This window comes from Toxorhynchites rutilus, chromosome 2 (genome assembly GCF_029784135.1).
Source record: "Toxorhynchites rutilus septentrionalis strain SRP chromosome 2, ASM2978413v1, whole genome shotgun sequence".
NCBI lineage: Eukaryota > Metazoa > Arthropoda > Insecta > Diptera > Culicidae > Toxorhynchites > Toxorhynchites rutilus.
Window position 1 is genome coordinate 230497672 of NC_073745.1, and position 22502 is coordinate 230520173.

At 43.5% G+C, this 22502-nt stretch overlaps 1 protein-coding gene across 3 annotated transcripts; it reads left to right on the top strand.

Moving 5' to 3' along the window:
- The first annotated feature begins 1835 nt into the window (after positions 1 to 1835).
- LOC129768432 (proton-coupled folate transporter-like) lies at positions 1836 to 3931 on the top strand. Of its 3 annotated transcripts, none has more exons than XR_008741677.1 (6): positions 1836 to 2045; positions 2128 to 2385; positions 2448 to 3091; positions 3149 to 3495; positions 3558 to 3709; positions 3763 to 3931. XR_008741677.1 is itself a non-coding variant. In XM_055770086.1 (5 exons), the coding sequence occupies exons 1-5, from the start codon at positions 1874 to 1876 to the stop codon at positions 3607 to 3609; spliced, it is 1473 nt and encodes a 490-aa protein (XP_055626061.1). In that variant the 5' UTR covers positions 1836 to 1873; the 3' UTR covers positions 3610 to 3928. The 3 variants fall into 3 exon arrangements, 1 of the variants encoding a protein (XP_055626061.1); XR_008741678.1 differs by having other exon boundaries at positions 3773 to 3909; XM_055770086.1 differs by having other exon boundaries at positions 3558 to 3928.
- Positions 3932 to 22502: the final 18571 nt, after the last annotated feature.

Here is a 22502-nt window from a genome sequence, read left to right on the forward strand (position 1 = left end):
GCAATTTATTTGATTTAGGATGGAAAAATTGAAGAATGTCGACGTGGTTAACAGGGGGAGGGGTACAGCAGTTGTCCACGCTTGTCCACGGAGGAGGAGGGGGAGTCTAAAATCGTGCTTTTTCTGTTCACGTGATATGTACCCCCTTATCAGGTAGAAATCATGTCCGGTTGCTCTACGACGGACCATATTTTACACTGCAGCAGATCCTCCAAAAGTGCTGCGAGAAGTAAGTCCTTACGCACCACATCTTCATTGATTTCAAGCTCGCATTTGATACAATCGACCGACGACAGCTATGGAGAAACATGGACGAACACGGCTTTCCCCGAAAACTAGCAAGACTGATTCAGGCAACGATGAACGGTGTGCGGTGCAGTGTGTGGATCTCAGGTGATGTGTCGGAATTGTTTGAGCCTCACAAGGGACTTCGACAAGACGATGGACTCTCCTATCTGCCCTTCAACGTGACGCTGGAAGGTGTTCTGCGGATAGTGGGCTTCAACATGCGGAATACGATTTTAAACAAGTCTGGTCAGTTTATCTGCTTCGCCGAAGACGTGGACATAGTCGATACATGCGACGGTAGACGAGTTTTGTTGATTGGGCTTGGAACCAAAGACTAAACACATGCTAGCAGGAGGGTCTGATCGCAACAGAGTTCTTCTTGTTAGTGATGTTGTGATCGACGGCGACGAGCTCGAGGGGGTTGATACCTTGAATTCGCTTTTTTTGGAATTGGTGCTTACGAGCTAGCTGCTTGTGCGTGTTTTTTAACCTGTGCGTTCACCCTGGTTCATGGAACTCGGCAGTTTTAGAAACACTTGTGACGATTTTAGTGGTGTGACGTATATGTAAACTATCACAGGTCTCCGTACACTAATTCACTGTCCTTCGCGCTCTGCCTGGTCCGCCAGGCAGAGTGTCAATGGTCGCCATGATGCAGGATCGTGATACGCGGTCGCCATGTTACATGCCTGTCCCTTTGGCATGCTCGGATTTCGGCTTTAACGTAATTCACGAGTCGATGTCTGTCACAAGAGTGTATTTCTCTTACCAACTAACTTACGAGCTAAGTTCGCATATGATATTACATGTTTATTTATTATCATTATTGTTGTCTACGACAAGCGTCGAGCGGGGCGGTATGTTATTGTTGTTAGTTGTTGGAGGTCGTATACAGGGAAGTTTGGCGTGCCATAATAGCGTTCAGCCGATGTTATGAAATCAGTTGGTTTGGGGGATTTCCGTAAGGAAATCAAAAGTTGCTGACGAACAGGTGTTAGGTAGAGATTATGTAAATGTTGTTGGATATGGTATGCGGAAAAGTGGTTATGGGAAATAAGTAAGAATGCGGAATTGAGGATGAGAAAGAATGAGGGTCAGGATGTTTTGTGTTTAATTGGAATTGGAGTTAGTTAGTATGCTACAGGTGACACATTACATTTTACCGTATGTGCCGATCTTACCTGCTGATTTCTTGGGCTGTTGCCTGGTGTTTGACCTGTTGGTCTGTCCAGGTTACTTCTTCACATTCGCATAACTTCTCTGGTACAGAATATCTCTGCAGTGGCGGTAGGAGTGCAGATGCCTCTTATACACGACGAACACTTGCTCTCCGTCGTAACCAACTGTAACCAACCCACGAGTCTGAATTACGCCTCAATTTTAACTCTCCGATCTTGAGTAACCAAAATTATTCTAACGTATACAATGCAAACAAAAAAAAAAGCGATTCGCGATTCAACCCTGCCAAAACGGTTGCATTGAAGATTAGCACCTCTTCTGTGATAACCTTTCTTGTGAGTCCGATCGCCGTATATCGCCGGCAGGATCCACCAACTGCATCACTTTCAGTTCTCCAGTGATCACGATGGACGAAAGTACGTTCAGTTCGGGTAGCATGTGCTCCAGTGCAGAGGAAGAAATACTGGCCAGCGAGGGTCTCCGTCTGAGCAGATCCGCCCGTTGGCGAGAGCGTTCCACTCGTCACGTGAGCTTCGAACCGGCAATGTTTTTGTTTTGCTTTGCAATCACACTATCAGGTTGGTGAGCAGATGTGAAATGAAAAAATTACATTAACGCTAGCTAGTGAACCGTAAACAAGACATGTTGTTTTGCGTCTAGAAATTGAATTAACTCATCAGTTCATCTATCAGACCTGCCAGGTGCAAGGAATCGAGTTGAACGAATGTTCGCTAGTGGGACCAAACGGAACTACATCCGGTACTCAGAAAATCGAAACCGATGTTCGACCAGCTGCTGCGAGTTCAACCATCGCCATAGCGATTATCAAGTTTGTGATACCGACCTTTGGCGCGTTGCTTTTGGCGGCATGGTCCGACCGATACGGAAGAAAACCTGTGGTCATAATAGCTGCGTGTGGTGAGATAAAAACTAACTTAGTCACGTAACGAAACTACATTTCTTTTTACATTCATACGCAGGCATGCTTCTAACGTATTTCTCCCTCACTGGTTTGAACTTCTTATCTACGTTTGTCCAGGTTAACCCTTGGTTCTACGTATTGGCGTATATACCATTTTTCTTGCCAGGAGGAATGATAATTCTCGCGGCAACAGTGTACGCGTTTGTCTCGGATCTCTCCAACGATCACAACCGAACGGTCAAGATGGGCTTTATGAATGCTTCGATACTGGCAGGATCTTTGACGGGATCATTCTGCAGCAGATATATTGCGGAGTTTGGGAACGCCACCATCACGTGCATGGCTGCAGCGGGTGCCGCACTGGCAGGACTTATCTACATCGCACTATTCGTTGAGGATAGTATTATTCCCAGTTCCGATAGTGAGATACGTACCAGCCTAACAATGTTGTGTTCCTCCTCGCTAATAAGAGATATTATGCAAGCGGTGGGTCGCAAAAGAACACGATACTTTTGGGCGATTCTATGTCTTATCATTGGCAGTGTATCGCTTACAAAGTTAGCCGTTGGCAGCAGCTCGGTCGCGTATACGTTTGTGCATCGAAAGCTAGAATGGAACGTGAAGCAGTATAATCAGTTTATTCTGATCGAGAACTCGCTTATGATAGTGGCAAACATTGTGGGCATTTTGTTGCTGAAAAACGTAAGCTATTGATAATCGATCTAGCTTTTTATTTTGCTCATCGCTTGCTTTTAACAGCTACTAGACTGGCCGGACATAATGGTTGCTCTCGCTTCCGTGGTTGGTTTTGTCGTAAGCTCGACGATCAAAGGGTTTGCCAGCTCCGGGAGGGACTTTTACATCGCATCCGGTGTAACGTTCTTCAAGGGAATGCACGGAGCGGCACTTTTATCCGTTTGCGTCTATCTTCTGCTATCGAACGATATTGCCAAATTCTACGCGGCCACAGTGTCTATAGTTAGACTAGTTCCGTTGGCATCCGAACATATGTATAGCGCTTTCTACGATGAAACAGTAGAGAACTACCCGGAAGCATATAACTTTTTAGCTGCGGGAATTTATGGAGTCTGTGGGCTGGCCTTGGGGTAAAATTGATGTGAAATATCGCTTTCAACTCTGTTTAATTAATTTCAAGTTTCATTTCTAGTGTTATGCAATGGCTTCTGAGCAGACGCACTCAACCGGATCTGCTGTTGTAATCCAACGATTAAAGCATACATTTATGTGATATTTTTTAGACTGTGCAGTTGCAAATGAAATTATTCTCTCCATTATATCCCCCTGTATTCTGCACCACGAGTGACGTGAGATAACAAAGTGTTTCTTTTCATACTGATAACCTTACTTTTCAGCTTCTGTTAGATACCCGAGTTGATCACGTATGAGGACACAACTTCAAACTTCATCTAATGAGAAACGCCATCTTACGTGACTCGCAGCGCGGAATAGAAGCGATTGGTTCGACTAAAAAGTTCTGTCGAATATAACTAAATTGTTTGTATAATGAACATTAACTTTGTTTTGCTTGAAACGAATGATTGCATGATTTATTCCAATGATTAAATCATCATACTGATAGCATTCCAAATGACCATATCTTTGAAGAAGCCATGTCGTTTTAAAGGTTATGTAGCTACCGGAGTCAAATTCTTTGTGCTAGAATGTTTTTATATTTTTTGATAATTTTTTCAGTAATAGTGCCAAATCAGAAAACGTTTAAAAAGTGGCAATTTAAACTTCGCCTGAGGATCTTCGTAGCCACATTGGTTGCGCGTTCGCTTACTAAGCGAACGATCGTGAGTTCAAAACAAAGAGCCCTCAATCGACGATCATTGTGTTGTTATACAATAACTACGTCCACGTCATAATCATCATGCAAGCTCTGCTATTTGGGAAGCTCTGCTTGCTGTAAGACAAACAACGGGTGGTTGTGCTTAGGTATGGGCAAAATCGCATCGAAATTCATTCACAGATAAAACTCACCCTTCTATCCTCCGTTTATGCCTCACTTTCTTTGAGGCAGAAAACATTCACCTATCCTCTTCGCAAAGTTCATTCTCGATTAGAACGGAAAAATACTGTCTCGATTCGCCTCATCTATTCTCATAAATTTTTGCATTCCCTCATTTGCCTCTCGGAATGATGGTGATAGAATCAAACTGGAAACTTTTGCTTGAGCCAGCGAGTGTCTCTGTAAAATCATTCGTTTACAGTGTTTGGATTTCGATCAAAATCGAATGATACACAATGTGTCATGCAAGTAACCTCTCACGAACATATAACCAAATATGAGAGGATCACTCAGATACTTGTATGAATGACAGTAATCACTTGTGTTACACTAAATGATTAAACCAAGAGAGGAACGAAGACTGTTGTTTACATATTCGAGCTGTATCAAACATCGCAAACCATTTTCGAAGCCTGCATACAAGTTTGAACCGCATATATCGTCCCGCTCTACTATAGCGAAACCCACTGCACAGACAAGTGCAAAGCAATAAATGATCCAAGAAAAAATAACGTCATCATTCGGTCTTCGTTTGCGGAGAGCAACGAATGGGAAAAGAGAGCGATGTTGCTAGTGAAACTATGCGGTCTATATGAATATACAGGGTTTTCTAATTTTAAATTCCGAAAGTAAATTGAAATAAAATACACTTAGAATTCGAATTTCGATGAAACTTTTATTTCAAATTAAAATTTGGTTTATACCATTATGTGTGAAATACAACATCATTCAAATGTCCACCTAGGGCTTCCTCGCACACCTTGATCCGGAACAGGTAATTTTCGATGACTTTTCGGCACATATGGGGCGGTATCTCGGTCATAACTTCACGAATGTTGTCTTTCAAATGTTCAAGAGTTTGCGGAGAGTTGGCATAGACACGGTTTTTCGCATAACCCCACAAAAAAAAGTCTAGCGGGTTCAAATCGCATGATCTGGACGGCCAATTGGCATCATCAAAACGCGAAATTATGCGTCCCTCAAATTTCGTTCGCAATATGGTCATGTTCGGTCGTGTTGTGTGGCACGTGGCGCCGTCCTGCTGAAACCACATGTCATCCGTATCCATATCTTCAATTTGTGGCAAAAAAAAATCGGTTAACATGCGGCCATAGCGCTCATCATTCACAGTTTCAAAGAAATACGGCCCGATGACTCCACCAGACCATAATGCGCACCAAAAAGTGACTTTTGGCGGATGCAATGGCCTCTCAACAATCACGTGTGGATTTTCTGAGCCCCATATACGGAAATTTTGGGTGTTCACATAGCCACCGAGCTCGAAATGTGCCTCATCGCTGAAGAAAATTTGATGCGAAACCCAATCGACGTATGCCCGACGCATTCCATTAGAGCGTGGTGATCTAATTTTTGTACCAGTTGGACTTTATATGGATGTAGGTGCAAGTCCAAATGCAAAATTCGCCACAATGAGGTGTTTGATAAGCCCAATTGCTGAGCACGCCGTGGAATCGAAACATTCGGGTCATCCTCCACACTGGCAGCAACAGCAGCAATATTTTCGGCCGAACCCACATTACGATGATGCACAGGTTTCACAATATCCGCTACGGATCCAGTTTGTTCGAATTTACGCACTACATTAGCGATTGTGTGCTCTGTAGGCCGTCCATGACGACCAAAATCCGTCCGTAATGCTCGAAAAACATTTGCCGGTTTTTCATCATTTAGTATAATTTAATCAAACAACGTGTTAAGTTGTGTGATGCTAAAACGATCCATATTATAAAATGGCAGACATTCAACTAACGATATGACGCTTTGGTTGACAGCTATGTCAAACGGTTGTCAGCGCAGGGCTGTATACTTTCGGAAGCCCGAAATGGAAAACCCTGTACATATTTCAAGGGATAGCGGCGTTAAAAATGGAAAATATGATCTTCTACCCTTCCCTTAGGCTGATGTCACATTAGGCGGATTCGTCGCCTCGGATATCGCGACGGTTACTTTCTCCATTTGAAAACCGCCCCGCTCTGTGTGACATGGCTTATTCACAATACACTGTAGATCCTCCGCTGCGGTTTGACTCGCGGAATCCGCGGCGGCGAATCCGCCTAATGTGACATCAGCCTTAGCCTCTATCGAGCTAAATAATCATATAGCACTCTCTGCACTCTCTGAGACTTAAAAATCAGGATCTGCTATATTAGCTGAATATGAATCATTCCCTTTGCGTGGTCCGTACGATCCTGCTGTTTCATGATGCATGGAGAGGTCGATATGCATATGTTAGAGGCAAAGAAGAAAATAAACTTTCTGCACCGAAAACGTATATGATGGTTCTGCTTGCGTGTCGGTGTATCATGAAGTGCGAACCGATGCAGAGTTGTCTCGTTCTCTTTTGTGTCGTGATTTGCAGTACGTAACAACAAAAGGATGCCGCTGGGGGAAATGATTTGTGTATGATTATATTTGAACAAACGAAAGCGATTTTGACGTAGGATTACGTCTTTCGGGAACATATTGGGGTACAAATTTAAAATTGAAAATCGAGCACATCGTGAAAATTGTCCAATTTCCAAAGCTTATTGCTCAGTTATTTTATGTGGATTGATGAAATTTTTGCGTCAATCGATTTCGGCACTCCATAACAATTTTTTATATTGAAGAAAGTATGAAATCATGAAATTAACTATCGAACAATTGAAAAATCGCAACCCCTATCCTAACAGAAATACCCACTTCTGAATTGACGACACATGCGGCGGTTCCCTAACAGAGACATCAAAACCAAGCTGCCTGGGGGAAATCGGCATTGCAAATACATGAAAGTAGTGGGAGCTTTTGTTCCCACCGAAATGTGTTCCCTAACAGAGACCTCAAAACCAATATGCCCGGGGGAAATCGGCATTGCAAATAGATTAAAGTAGGGAGAACTTTTGTTCCTACCGATATGTGTTCCCTAACAGAAACATCTAAACCAAGCTACCTAGGGGGAATCGGCATTGCAATTATATATGCAAGTCGGGGGCATTTTTATATTGCAAGTAAGGTGAGTGATGCTTACTCCCTTGGCCGAGTGGTTAGCGTCATAACTAACATGCCGGGTGTTCGGGTTCGATTCCCGTTCTTTTCGGGGAAATTTTTCGTCAAAGAAATTTCCTCCGACTTGCACTGTGATCACGCGTATTCTAGAGCTTGCCACTCAGAATGCATTCAAGGCGTGTTATTTGGCATAAAAATCTCAACTAAGTACTAATAAAAATGACGCAAGTAATACTACGTTGAGACGGCGAAGTTCCTCTAGGAACGTTAGTGCCATTGAAGAAGAAGAAGAAGGTGAGTGATACGATTAATTCTGGCAAATAAAATTTAATTTTGGAACTTTTATGTTGGTTGCTTCGTGAAATTTCATATCAATGACCGATCGTGTATTGTAAAACTTCTAGCACAATTGTAAGTGTAAAATTGTATATGGTAGCAATTGTGTTAAAAATGACTTGATATATATTTGTTTCAATTTTCATAAATAAAAACCAAGGTGTGTTTCCGCTCGGAAACGGGTCGTTAGGTTTAAGCTGTCTGTGTTGTTGTGTTCATTTTCACCCAGGGAAAGTTTATACGGCGAGAAAAATTGGAAAAGTGAAAAAGTGATTTCTCATATGCTTTACATATAGTATTAGGTGTTGTTAGTTCAATTAAAATTCTTATTGGGTTGAATAAACACTCAGAAAATAAAAATTATAAAAGAAAATTACAAATTAAATATGTTTCCATTTCAAATATGTTTTCTCTACATTAAAGTAACATGTTTTTACCGATGAGAAAAATCGATAATTGTGTTCGGTATTGGTAATTATCTTATATTACATTGGAGAATTTTTTTTTTCGTTATTTCATCCATACATAACACAGGAGGCATCTCGTTTAGGGTCACAGAGGATGGTTTTCATCATATCTCATTCCACTTCGACACCTTTTATCTGATACGCACCATTCAACGACTGTTTAGCATCCTTCTGCCATCATCACTCGGTAAACACTGGTGGAGTGAACAAACAACCGAAAAACACGGCCCTTTTCAGGGCCATAATGATTTAAACGAAGTACTTCTTCACAAATATCCAAACTCAACAGATAGCCTAACGGAATCCTACGTCAACAATGCGGTCGTGTCTCGGACACAACCCTCTTGTGGCTTTTTTCAGTGAATAGATCATTTGGCAAACACTGCTCAGATAGCAATCATTGAACCTCGATCGCGGCAGTAAAATATAGGTAGATAGTTGAAATCGAGTTGTTTCCTGTGCACTATATCAATGCCCTTTTTTTGTTTCTAGTATGAAACGATCAAAGCCAACGCAAAAGACCATATTAACGCAAGTTATTGATGAGCGGGAAGGTGGATTTCATGTGCACTTGAATGCTGACAAGGAAAAGAGTACAAGGGAAAATAAAATCATACATGCACGCAGATTCAATCTATTTTGACTCACTTGTTATTTTGTTTCGTGCGATCCTTCCAAAGGAATATTCATTCATTGAATGTTGCTCTTTGTTTTGTTATGTTTCCTATCAGTCCCGAATGAAGATGGTCGGGGAGTGTAGAATGATTCATCGTGCAATCTCACGATTGTTTGCTGCATTCTTTTCGCCATGATTATTCCAAGTAGATACAAGAGTGATTTATAATCAGGTGTGGAGAAATGAGCGAATGAACTTTTCCATACTTGGTTGTGCTATTTAAAACACAACAATGAACCACTCCACCCGTAAAAATGTTTTGCTTCTAAAAAAGTCATTCGTGAATTCACAGCATTTACTACTCATCAGACATCCAGCTAACCACCAGACGGCAGCGAGGTTTTCCAAATAGTTTTTAGTTTTCCGAATCGATCCAGCGCACACATTATCATGTTTGGGTTTGATTTCTGCTCTGACCGGGGAACTTTTCGCAAAAGAAAGTTCTTCCGATCTGTGCTGCTACACGCGTATTCTAGAGCTTGCCACCCAGAATATATTCAAGGCGTGTTATTTGGCATAAGAAAAAAATAAAATAAAAATGACGCTAGTTGATACCTATGTTGAGACCGCAATACTTCCACTGGACACGTTAGAGCCGATCAAGAAGGTAATTAAAACCATGATATTTGTTATTCAAGTCACAGTCTCGCTCCAGCTAGCAGTCTTTATCAATGTTGACGTCAAACACAGCTGCAAGATATTGCACACAGTAGTGCAATTTTGTTCGGTGAATACATCGCGTCGATTTTCATGCCGTCTGGGGGAGAGTGATTCTGCGTTTTTTTGCACCACATCATTCCTACATCATGGACTCACACTTTCGTGCATCCTGTTCACTCTCTCATAAGAAACTTCGAAACATTTGGGTACTTCTGTATTAATCTCATCGAAGCATCTCGAAAATCTTTTTTCCGGTTTTTCCCAAAAATGACTTTTTTCAAAAAATCATAACTTCTGAACTACTCAGCCGATTCAGATGATCGACATATCAAATTAAAGCTAGACTAGCTCTCGGAAAAATATTACACTTGCGAAAAATTTGGATTCTGTTTTTGTAATTGTTTATTGTATTTGTTTTTTACTGTTTACATGCCTTTGGACTTTTGGCTTTTCTACAGACTTATCTCACTTCTTAACTAGGCGAACCTATCCAGAATTTTCACCTGCCCCCGGGCTTCTGAATGCCAAAGGGGGACTAGGCTCTGCGGAATGCACGTATCTGCATGCTCGTGCTGTTTCAGTCCTGACCGAGAAATTGTCGGACAATCGCGCAGGTGCTAAGGATGACCGACTTTTGGATGCCGGCCAATTCCTTCTCCATGTTCAACACCTTTAGCGCTTCCAGAAGTGTCTTCGGGATAATTCCAGTTCCAGAGAGAACGACTGGAACAATTCTTGGGACCTCCCTTAGCCCCCACAGTTCCTTGAGCTCCACGGCCAATGGTCGGTACTTGCAGATTTTGCGACCGTGGGTCTCCTCCAGATTCTGGTTCAGTGGAATAGCGACATCGATGATGGTGACTTTGCGGTCGCTCTTGTCGTAAACCATTATATCTGGGCGGTTGTGGTGGATCGAGAGGTCGGTCAGAACAGTGCGATCCCAGTACAGCTTGAAACGGTCATTTTCCAGGACAGGTGCAGGCAGGTACCGGTAGTTTGGTACGTTGTCTTCCAGTAGAGCACATTGGAGCGCCAGTTGTCGATGAACAATACGGGCCACGTTGTTGTGGCGCTCGGTGTAGGCTGCGTTGGCCAAAACGGGACAGCCTCCCATAATGTGTTCTATGTTTTCACCTGGTTGATGGCACATCCGGCAAATGTCATCAACGTCTTGATGCCAGACGTACCGCCTGCAGTTTCTCGTCGGCATTATCCTGTCCTGGATGGCTATCATGTCGGCTTCTACTACTGAAGAGAGTTCACCACGCGTTAGCCACAGATTAGATGCGGCCTTGTCGACGTGTGGCCGGTCCAGTTGATGGGGGTGGGCACCATGCACTGCCTTCTGCTTCCAAGCTGCAATCTTCTCCTCCACTGTCTGCAGATTGCAGTTGAGTTGGTACTCCGCTTGCGCCAAGTGCAGAGCGCTGTATCCTCTGTCGGCGGCGCAGACAGCCCGGTATAGCGCGTTTTGGTTGGCGCGTTCTGCGAAGTACTCGCGCAGTTGTCGTACCTGGGCAACACACAGTGCAGATATGTCGACTATTCCAAGTCCCCCTTCTTTGCGTGGCAGTGAAACTCTCTCCAGTGCCGATTGAGGATGGTGCATTCCGGCCTCTTTAAATGCTTTCCTCATCCTCCTCTCAAGGTCCTCTAGGTCAGTTTTGCTCCATTTGACTACACCAAAACTGAAGGTCAGCAGGGGAACCGCGAATGTGTTGATCGCGCGTACCTTGTTCCCCGCGTTGAGGAAAGTCCTCAGGACACAGTTCACTCGACTCAAGAACTTGTCTCGCAGCTCCGTCTTGATGTCGGAGTGGCGAATCCCGGTGAGCTGTCAGAATCCAAGATATTTATAGGATTCGCCACAAACCATGTCTCTTATGAACTCGCCGTCATAGACCTCGTAACCTCCGGATTCGGTAAGCTGCCCTTTCAGCAGATGGACACAGCGGCACTTGTCGAGGCCGAACTCCATGCAGATGTCCCTGCTTATGTCTTCGACAACCCGGATAGCTACACCTAGACGCTGACGTGAATCAGCGTAGACCTTGAGATCATCCATGTAGAAGGTATGGGTCACTTCTTCGTGGGCGCCGTCGCCATACCTTATTTTATAGCCATGACCGTTTCTATTGAGCGTCCTACTGAGGGGGTTCAGTGCCAGACAAAACCAAAGCGGGCTGAAAGAGTCGCCTTGGAATATCCCCCTCTTTATCTGCAGCGTTCTAGACTGCAACACATTTTCCCCATCACTGAGGTGCAGAGACGTGCTCCACTGCCTCATCGCATGCTGCAGGAACCTAACGACGACGGGATCAATCTTGTAGAGCTCCAATACCCGGACGAGAAACGAGTGAGGTATGGAGTCATAAGCCTTCCTGTAATCGATGTAGGCCGTACTTAGGTTCCGCTGGTTATATACCGCCTGGCCGACTATGGCTGCGTCGATGATGGCCTGGTCTTTGCAGCTATGCGTATTTTTCCTGCATCCTTTCTGCTCTTCTGCGATGATGTGATGCTGTTCGCAGTGAGCAGAAACTTTGGCGGTAATTATGCTGCTCAGTATTTTGTACAGACTCGATAGGCACGTTATCGGTCTGTACTTTGATGGGTTCAATGTGTTGCTGTCTTTCGGGAGGAGGAAGGTGACGCCACGGGTGGCGAATTCAGGAAGGTTGTGTGGGTCACGTAGCACCTTGTTGAAGCACTCAGCTATCTTTGGATGTGCGACGGTCAGCTTCTTGTGCCAAAAGTTCTGGACACCATCGGGGCCCGGTGCTGCCCAGTTCCTCAGGTACCGCGAGGCTTCGCGGACATCGTTCTCTCCGACGATGATAGCTGGCATCTCTCCAATTTCACCACAACTCTCCTCCTCCCGTCTTAACCACATTTGCCCGTCGCGATGTTCTACTGGGGTCTCCCAGATACCAGCCCAGAAGTTCGTCACATCGCTAATATCTGGAAAACCTTCGCGGTAGTCGGGCTTCTCGTCGCTAATGTGGTCGTAGAACGCTTTCTCGTTATCTCTGAACATCCGATTTTGTTCCTGGCGCTTTGCAGAGTCAGAGTAACGTTTCAGCCGTTTTGTAAGGACGCTCAATTGCTGTACCAGTGTGTCGAGTTTTTCCGTCAGCTGGTGAGCTCCCAGCTGGCGAAGTTCAGTAGGCAGCACGATCACAGCAACTTGGCGACATAATTTCGCCGATCTGCTGCCTCTTTTGTACGCCATCAGTCTTCCAATTGCGGCGCACTTGTTTAGGATCCGTTGCTCCAATCTCCTTCGCCATGGAGGCTCACGCCTTTCACGGAGATGTTGGAGCAGTCTGCCTCTTGGCCTAATACGGTATCCTAAACTTTTGGCGGTCGCCACAGCAGCACAGTAAACTTTCAGTTGCAGCTCCTCCATGTTCTCAGCATCAACCAAGTGCAGCGGAAGAACGTGCTCGTTCATGAGCTTTACTGCACTTGTCAGCCTGCGGGAATGCTGCAACTTCGGGATTCTGGGGCGCGACAAAGGGTCCGTGTCGCGGAACTGTGAGATCGCCTCGTCGTAATGGAAGACCAGATCGCGTAGTAGTTGTTGATCTGGCTGTGGGTCTTCCGGCTCAGGGGGTTGTTGTACTGTGGCCTCCACTGGTGCTGATTCGCGTGCCCCAATCGCGAATGAATTGCTCAGCCGTACTGAATTTCGTCTCGACACATCGCTTGCTCTGCTTGTTCTGGAGCTTAGTTCTCTCTGCACCTGCTGCTTGATCTCGTCGACTTGCGTTTGGGAGAGCATATTGTTGCGTACAATCGCTCTACGCCTTGCGTTCATCGCGTTTTGGTCAAGCCTCCCGACGAACTCTGGATACGCTTCCTCGAACATTGTTAGTATTCGAGGGCGACCGCTCATGTCCGTCTCCAAAGCAGTGCAGATGTAATAGGCGCGGATCACGAATTCGTTCATTTCGTGTGTCCACATGATCCGTCGCCTAGTAGTACCCACAAGTGTGGACGACTGTCGTCTGACAGTCGCAACACGCCTCGTAGGCGCAGCATTTCGTTGGTGATGTCGATGGCTGCTGTTTCCGTGTGGCGGTAGCTCTTCGGGTTGAACCCGGCTGGTGGCCCGCTCTTGCACCTCGCCCTCCAGCCGCTGGCCGCTCGCTCTTACTCCCGTTCCAGGACCAGCTCCAGTTCGGGGACCCTCCTCGGGCGATCGCATTCTAAGTATTCTTCGTGAACGTAGCTCCATTTTCTGGGTGTATCTCCTTTGCCCGGGAGACAGCGGGTTGGCAAGGCCTCCATGACCCGGGAGGCCTTCCCCGGGAGAGATATAGCGCTCTGACTCGCTCGCACCCCCTCACTTAGCCACTTTCGACACCCGTTCTCGGAGCCAAGACCAGGTGTGTGTTTCCAGTTCACGCCCGATCTAAAAATGTCGTCATATGATTTTCGTGGAAGCGTGAGATAGGAACATTTGAGACCAACGGGCAGGCTCCTACCCTAGTGTTGATCCCCATTTGAGAACCAAAGTCTATATATTTTTCTATATATTTTTTTTTTTATCCCATTTATTTATTTATTAGGCTCATTAGCATTTTAACTGTAACAGAGCCGGGTTTTAATCGTGTACATGTACCTATGTTTATGTTTCTATAAACTGTAAATTACACAGTAGTTAGTAGTAGCCATTTAGGCGTTAAGTTTTCTGTTCCATTACATTATGGTAAATTACACAGTAGTAGCCATTTCGGCGTAAGGGTATTCTTTCTGTTCTTCCATTGTTCAGCAGACCGGACAGCGGAGACAGTTGATAGTGATCATTGTTGGGTTATTTATAGAACAGCAGCCCGATGTTTCTTGCAGAGCAGAGCAGTTGTATGGATGAATCGATCTATTTTCGACCGTGGATCGATCTCCATCGCTGATGATGTTTGCGTGGACGTAGTTATTCTATAACAACACAAAGATGGTCAATTGAGGGTCCTGAGTTTGAACTCACGACCGATCGCTTAGTAAGCGAACGCGTAACCAAGTGGCTACGAAGACCCCCTATATTTTTTCTTGAAAGCTGAGTTTTTTCTCACATAACATCAAAAAACTAGTGAGTTTTCGAATTATAATTTTTCAAAGTTGACCGGGGAAAGGGAAAAATTATTTTTCGCACCACCGGTTAACTTTGGCGTTGTGCACAAATCACGTAACGCTAAAAATGCAATTTTTCGACCCCCTCCCTGCTATGCAACAGAAAGTAACGCAAGAGGAACCCCCCTCCCCCTTATGTTACGTAACGCAAATCTTTACACTAAGACAAATTCGTTCATTCAACATGAAAAAAAAATTATAGGAGGTTGTGTCCAAGATACAACCGCATTGTTGACGTAGAACTACGCTGTTATTTTATATAAGTCGCTTGTTTATACCTTCGGACAACTGCTTAGTAGAATAATCTTTGAAATGGTTTTTCATTGTAGAATCAGTTGACGATAATTGATTGATGATTCGTTCTTGCCCTCGCAAAACAATACACTAGTTGAACGTATGTCGCAATTTATTTCATGTCAATGCATTGAAAATTTACCTCGAACGCTATTCCGGTAGCCTTTTTCGCAATTAACATAGACTCGGCTGCAGTGTATTATATACATGTTACACCAGTACCATTATTCCACATCTCATAACTACATCAATATATCTTTGGCACCGAATGGAAACAACAACAATGACAACACTTGCAAGTATCAAATATCACGCTACATGTTATTGCCTCAAAGCAATCGCACCTCTAAGCATCGTTCGTACAACGTAAACCAAGCGCCAAACAAGCGTTCGCCATAGCATGCATACAGAACCATTGGTGGCTTGAAGCTACTAGGAATACAAATACTTCTCATCATTTTGCGTTATTCTCAAAAGAAACTGTTTTGTTAATATTACTGGCCTCAAAAAAAGTTGCATTACTTTCTCATGCTCGAGAGAAGCGCAGCTGTCACCCTTAGTGGAGGAATTTTTGCTACTGGTAAGCGAAACCTAATCACATACAAAACACCAGAACGACATTTACTTTCTTGGTGACTAAACAAGCGAAATAAACTCTTTTTGTTAATATCAACAACCTCGAAAACAGTAGCAATGCTTCATTATGATCAATATTAGCGCAAATGCAATCCTAGTTGAATGCAGTTTTGCGACTGGCACGCGAACCTAAATAACTTATAACATTCCAGTGCGACATTCAAGATGCTTGGTATTCCCAAAATATTTTTTTGGAGCATAACCTTAACGCTTCGCCATAACGTCAGTTTAATGCATTGATGCATTCTTAAAGGCACCAAAGAAGCCGTTTACATTTTCGACCGAAGCGCCGAAATCGCCTATTTTGCTGTTGTTCGATGTGGTGTCACACTCGCGAAGGCTCGGTTCAGTGCGAGCGCTTTTTACTACACCAACATCGCGTGCATCATTAGATGACGCATGCTCGAAATTTCATTGGCCCTGGCAATGCGTTCGTTTTTTGCAGGGTTAGAGCCTGCCTCCCTCTTCTTCTTGCTCATCACACACTACGCGAAACTTCCAATTTATGACGCGGGAAGAAAAACACACGATACGAATAACGAATAACGAACAGAAAAAGCAAACGACGATATCCAAGTTGGATTACCACTGGTGGGACCCAATCTTAGATCGAAGCGCAGCGAAAGCAAAGTGATCTGGATTGCTCAACAGTCCGATGCCGAATGAAAGTTTGCCTCAGCGAGATCCACTGTTTATACTCAAGGCAAATATTCCCCTTCATTCTTCTACTTTTCCTTTGTTCACGGCGACTTCAAATCCTACGATTTCCCCTTCTTCTTCTTCTTTTTGGCTTTAAGAGGGTTTAAACTTTTCAGTTCATTCGCCTCTAGCTCTGAGAAGAGCCTTTGAGAACCAGTCTTGAGGAGGCTGGTGAAAAAGAAGAAAAACCACATTCAGCAGACCTGTCTGTTCAGTTGTAAAACCGGGCGAAGGTAGGAAGGAATCCTATGCTATGTAAGATGTTTAATATAAGCTGTAAGAAATTGTATTGTTATTAATGAGTACCAAAGCGTCGTAGAACCTAGCTCTAGAACAAAGGGAAAGGGAGTGAGTGGGGGAGGTGGGTGGAAAGGAAGGGATGATAAGGAAAAGGGTAGGATACAGGGGAAAGGAGTGAAGGGAGGCAAGGTGATGTTGGGTGATTTATGAATGCAGTAAAATTTAATGGTGTTAGTAAAATGCTGGATAAGAATGAATTAGTGTAGTTAGGAAATGTTGTGTAAGAGGTAATGTAAAATTATATAGTACTGGTTATGTATTGTAAATTATATATAGGTAATGTAAATTATATAGTACTGCTAAATTTGCTGAGAGATTAATGTAAGTAAAGGTTGTTGTGAATTAAGCGAAAATGTTTATTGGTTATATATTATTATATGATTTAACATTTTTATGTATTTTCTGTGTTTATATGCATACCGTACATACATAATTCTGTTTGCTTTATGATTTTGTTTTTCCACATATGTATGCATGCGTATGTACATGTATACATGTATACACGTGTATTAATTTATATATGCATACGTAACGGTGAAGTGATTAATTAAATAAAGATATATTTTAGAATTTAGATTTTACCAAACAAGCCGGTTTCTTTCAGAAACGCAATTAAATTTTTTTTTTCTCTATTATAGTGAATTTCAGCACATTTCGGCTGGTTCGTTACTTTTACTTCCATTTTTGGAAGAATGTCGGGAGTGAGAATTGAACTCGTGATCTCTGCGTGAGAGGTATGGATACGCAATTAAATTGGTTTCCTGTGTCTCGTCTCTACTGAGAATGTCTCGGAGACTCTGACCTATATTGTGTCGGGCACGAGCATCTTTGGTGTGCTGGCATTCTAGTAGAAGATGCCTAACTGAAACTTGGGCAGAGTTACATGCGCAAAGTGGTCTTTCGGTTTTCTCCATTAGGTGTGAGTGTGTGAAAAAAGTGTGTCCAATTCGAAGACTAGCACCCGTCTTTCTTTGCTGTTGTTTTGATCAAACCAAGGAAGCGTGGTATTTTTGATTTGATGGAGATGGGTGGGAGGGCTATTTAACCAGCCTATGTTCCAGCTTTCGCGAATTTGCTGTTTGACCCAGCGAACTATATCAGTTCGAGGACAGGGTATAACTGGTGGTTCCATTTTGCTACCCTTACCGGCCAGTTTGTCTGCGGCTGTGTTTCCGAGGATTCCGGAATGACCAGGAACCCAACAGTAGGAGATGTTTTTTTTCTGAAGCAGCCTCTTCTGTCTGTATTATCCATGGGTGTTTACTGTTTCCACTGAGCAGGTCTTGAAGACAGCTAGCTGAATCGGAGAAAATTACCGTAGGAAGGTGATCATGGGTACACTCTTGTGTAGCTATTAATAGAGCAAAAGCTTCCGCACTGAAGATGGAGCATTGCGGTGGAAGAGAAAAGCTACCGGTGTATCTGTTCTCGAAAATTCCACACCCAACTCCATCGGAGTTAACAGAACCGTCTGTGTAGACCTGGTGTTTGTTTTGAAAGTGAGTAGCCGTGAGATGGTTGAAGCAGGCTTTAATTTTTTTCAAGATTCACGTTCGGCGGTATGACGTTCCATTTTCTTCCCGTGGCAGTTGAAAGTGCACATATATCGGGAAGGTCTTGGTTCGTGAGGTCTTTGAACCAATTTATAGCTCGAATTACTGATGGTGCATTGGGGTCATTGTCAGGAAGTGAAAGTTGTCGGATGGCTTTGCCCGTGATGATTCTTGTTACAAGGTGTTTGAAAGGCAGATGACCACTTTCCGCCATAACAGCAAGAGTGGGGCTTGTGGTGAAGGCTCCTGTTGCTAGCTTTATTGCTTTGTTGTAGATGGGTTCAATGGCGTTGAGTACTCTGTCCCCACCACGGCTGAAGATGCCTACTCCGTAAAGGATTTGGGTGACCAACCAGATATTGATGATTTTAAGCAGTGTTTCTCTGTGTCCAGAGGATAAACTTCCTGTAATGGATTTGAGGATATTCATTTTCCTGCTGGCGGCTTTTTTGACCAATTGAGCATGATGTAAAAAGTTAAACCTGGTATCGAAGGTAACACCCAGTATTCTGAGTGTTCTCTTCTGAGGGATTTCGGATTGATTAAGCTTTAGGACGGATTTCTTTTTGAGTGTTTTGCCAATGTGAATGAATTGGGATTTTTCTGGCGAAAATTGGAATCCTATGTGTTGGGCCCAGTTTTGTATGGAATCAATTGTACTTTGAAGTCTCTTTCTCTGTGCTAACCCAAAGCCACTGACAGAAACAAGAGTGATATCATCAGCATAAACAAAAATGTTTATACTGTCAGGAATTAATTCAAAAATAGGTCCTGTCACGGTCGCCATGTAAACGAGAAGAAGGATCTTACGCCATTCAGTGGCGTCGACTTTCGGATTTGGTAAATTAATAAACACAAACGCTATTCGTACAAGCGTCGCCTCTCTACTGTATACTGTCAACTGGCATCTGTGTCCAAAGAAAAGACTCTCGGGGCTTAAATACTAGTTTACAAAAATAGGCTTAAACTCTACACAGAATATTTACAAATTATGCTGGGCGGAGCATCGCACCAGCAGTTAGAGTGGGCTGTGATGGCCTTGGTCAGACGCGTTCTTCGGAGAGAGAGAGAAAGCACTTCTTTGTGGGTCAAAGTAAATAGGAAAAGAAAGTGCTGAAACATGTGTGCCGGATGCGCGCCACATGTTTGGTTAAATTTCTGCTGCTAGCTAAACTCGCAGCGGGGCGGAAGGAAGACAAACTCGCCGCTGCCGTTGGTGCGCGTCGAGTTATACAATCATAAATAGTAAACGAACCCTTGGGCCAGATTGCTGGCTCGGGTATCGTATCACATTTTATGTTTATATCGCCCAGCGCCCTCGGGGGTGGTTTATTGCCTTAGAGGTCTTGAATATTGATGAGTTGGGTTTAAGCGTGATCATATTACACATGGCAACATTGAAGAGTGTTGGAGAAAGGACTGAACCTTGGGGAAACCCGTTTTCAAGAATTTTCATTGAAGACTTGTGATTGTTGATGATTGTTTTAAAAGTTCTGTTTTCCAGAAACCCTTTGATGAAGAAGCCTAATCTACCACGAACCCCCCAGTTGAAAAGATTTTTCAGAACTGGGTACCTCCATGCTCGATCGAAGGCCTTGCTAAGATCGAGTGATACAACATCTGCGTGCAGATTACTTTCAGCGGCGTCGTCTAGGACTTTTTCGAGAGCTACGAGGCAGTCTTCTGTACTTTTACCCGCGCGCAAAGCAAATTGTCTAGGGTCGAGCAGCTTGTTTGACTCTAAAAAGGTCGTTAAGCGCCGGTTGATAATTTTTTCCATAATTTTACCGACGCAATTCAGAAGAGTGATGGGACGGAAGTTGTCCAGCAGTTGATTATTCTTGTCTGGTTTAGGCAGAGAGACCATTAGGCCCTCTTTCCAGCAATTTGGGAAAATTCCACTGTTCCATACATTGTTGTAAAGTTTTAAAAGAACTTTTTTCCCATATAAAAAAAATAGTTTTGTTGAAGTCAAAATTTGCGTCGGTGTTAAAATCAATGGGGCATTCTGCCTTGCGGGTTTGGAATGTAGTATCGAAGCTTTGGTTGGATGAGGTGAAGGCAAAGAAATCTCCGAAAGCCTCTGCTATAGTTTTCCGATCATTTGTATAATGACCGGCAATTAGAAGGTTGTATTCATTGTTCCTTTTTTTGCCATGAAGCCTGCCAATTTTGCTCCATAATTCCTTTGACAACGTGTTAGGATTAATATCGTTGACGAATTTAATCCAGCTGTTATGCTTGGCTGTTTTAATGATAGCTCTAGCATTGTTGCGAGCCCTTTGGAATTCCTCTAGCAGAGTGTGCTTAGATGGGTTATCCGGGTGGGCCTTTCTTAGCTTGCGTAAGGCTTGTCTTCTGTCTTTGATGGCTGTATTTACTTCAGGTGTCCACCATGGGACGCATTTTCTACCAGAATTTCCGCTGGTTCTAGGAATGTGCCGTATTGCAACCTCAAGGACGGCTTGGGAAAAGTCCTCGGGTGTCCAATCTTGTTTGGCTGAGAGGCAGCTTTCAATGTCACATTGATAGCCAGCCCAGTTTGCATATTCAAATTTCCATCTAGGCCTTGTTGAAACTTCTGGAGAAGGTTGGCCAAGGGAAATACATATTGGGAGATGATCGCTGTTGCAGCAATCATCGTAAGTGTTCCATGAAAGCTTTGAACAAAGTTGAGGGGATACGATGGTGAGATCTATGGCCGAAGAATAGCCGGAAGCAGAATTGATTCTGGTGTGTTGGCCGTTGTTCAGAAAAGTGAGAGTATTATCGGAGAGAAAATCCTCTAAAATGGACCCTCTTCGATTGAGGTATGAGCATCCCCAGGCATACGAGTGAGCATTGAAATCACCCATAAGGAGAACTGGTGAGGGAAGTTGGTTGAGAAGATGGTCCAGTTGACCCCGTAGAGGAGCCACATCGGACGTAGGAGAAATGTATATGCTGGCTACTGTGATTGGAAACGGAAGGTTTATGCGTATTGCTTTATGCGTATGCTTGTAGAGCGGTGTTAACGGGGAGAAAATTGTGGGGGTGCCGATTTTTATTGAAGTTGCAACCCCGTTGAATGAAGGGTTGGGTCCTTCTTTGAAATAAGTGGTGTAATCTTTGATAGAATCTTTGTGAAAATTTTTCTGCGTCATAGTCTCTTGAAGAGCTATGATTGTGGGATTATATTTATAAATTAATGTTTGTAATTCCGGAAAATTTCTTTGGAGACTTCGAATGTTCCATTGAATAGCTAGTTTGTTCGTTGGAGTGAATGTATTGGCGGGTTTGGTGGATCTTATTTACCCTTGGAAGGGGTGCTGTTCTTTCCGGATCTCTTGTCATTTTTGTTTTGTTTGTTATTTTGTGTGTTGTTGTTTTGTGTGTTGTGGTTTGTTGTGGTTTCCGTTGATTCCTGATTGTTTCGTGTCTTCTTCGTTTGTTTCTCTTTATTTTGTCGAAGCTCATCTTCTGAGGTTTTTAGCTCTTCTGAAAATGTGTTTTTGGAAGATATCTTCCTCTTGGTTTTCCTTGGGGCCTCAGATATTGTCATTGAAACATCGGAATCATATTCTGATTCGGTGGTCGAGGTATCAGATTCGGACATAGTAGTGTCAGCTGTGGATGGAGTGCTTTCGCGACTTGTTGCCGGACTGTTTTCAGCTGAAACGCAACTACATTTGCATTTGTTGCAGCTAGCAGTCGGTTTTTGAATGTTATTTAGCCTGTCTTGTAGGACACTTGAATATGAAGGTCCATTATTTTTAATGTTGTACAGATCCTTGGCTTGTTTATATGAAATGCCTTGATCTATTCTAATCTTGGTTATGTTATTTTTTTTTAGCCATATTGGGCACTTCCTGCTTGAAGAGGAGTGGTCCCCTTGGCAATTAATGCAGTGGGCGACATCGTTACACGTTTTGATTTCTGTGCCATGTTCTTTGCCGCAATTTCGACAGAATGGATTCTCGCGTTGGCATCGTTTCGACGTATGTCCAAAGCGGAAGCACTTTAAACATTGCATCGGGTTCGGGAAAACATTCCAAGTCTCGATGCGAAGGAATCCAAATAAAATTACTTCTGGGATCACTGTCCCACGAATGGTCAGGATAAGGGTAGCTATGGGGATAACTATATTGTTTTCCTTCCTAGTGATCCGCTTAACATCGATCACTTGTTGGTCGGCAAGTTCAGTGAGAATTATTGATTCAGGTATATCAATCACTTCCCGGCATGTGACAACGCATTTGCGTTGATTTAATGTTGGATGATATATTACCTCAACAGGTGTTTTATCGATGAGTTCATTTATTAAGAGGAGCTTACCGATGGT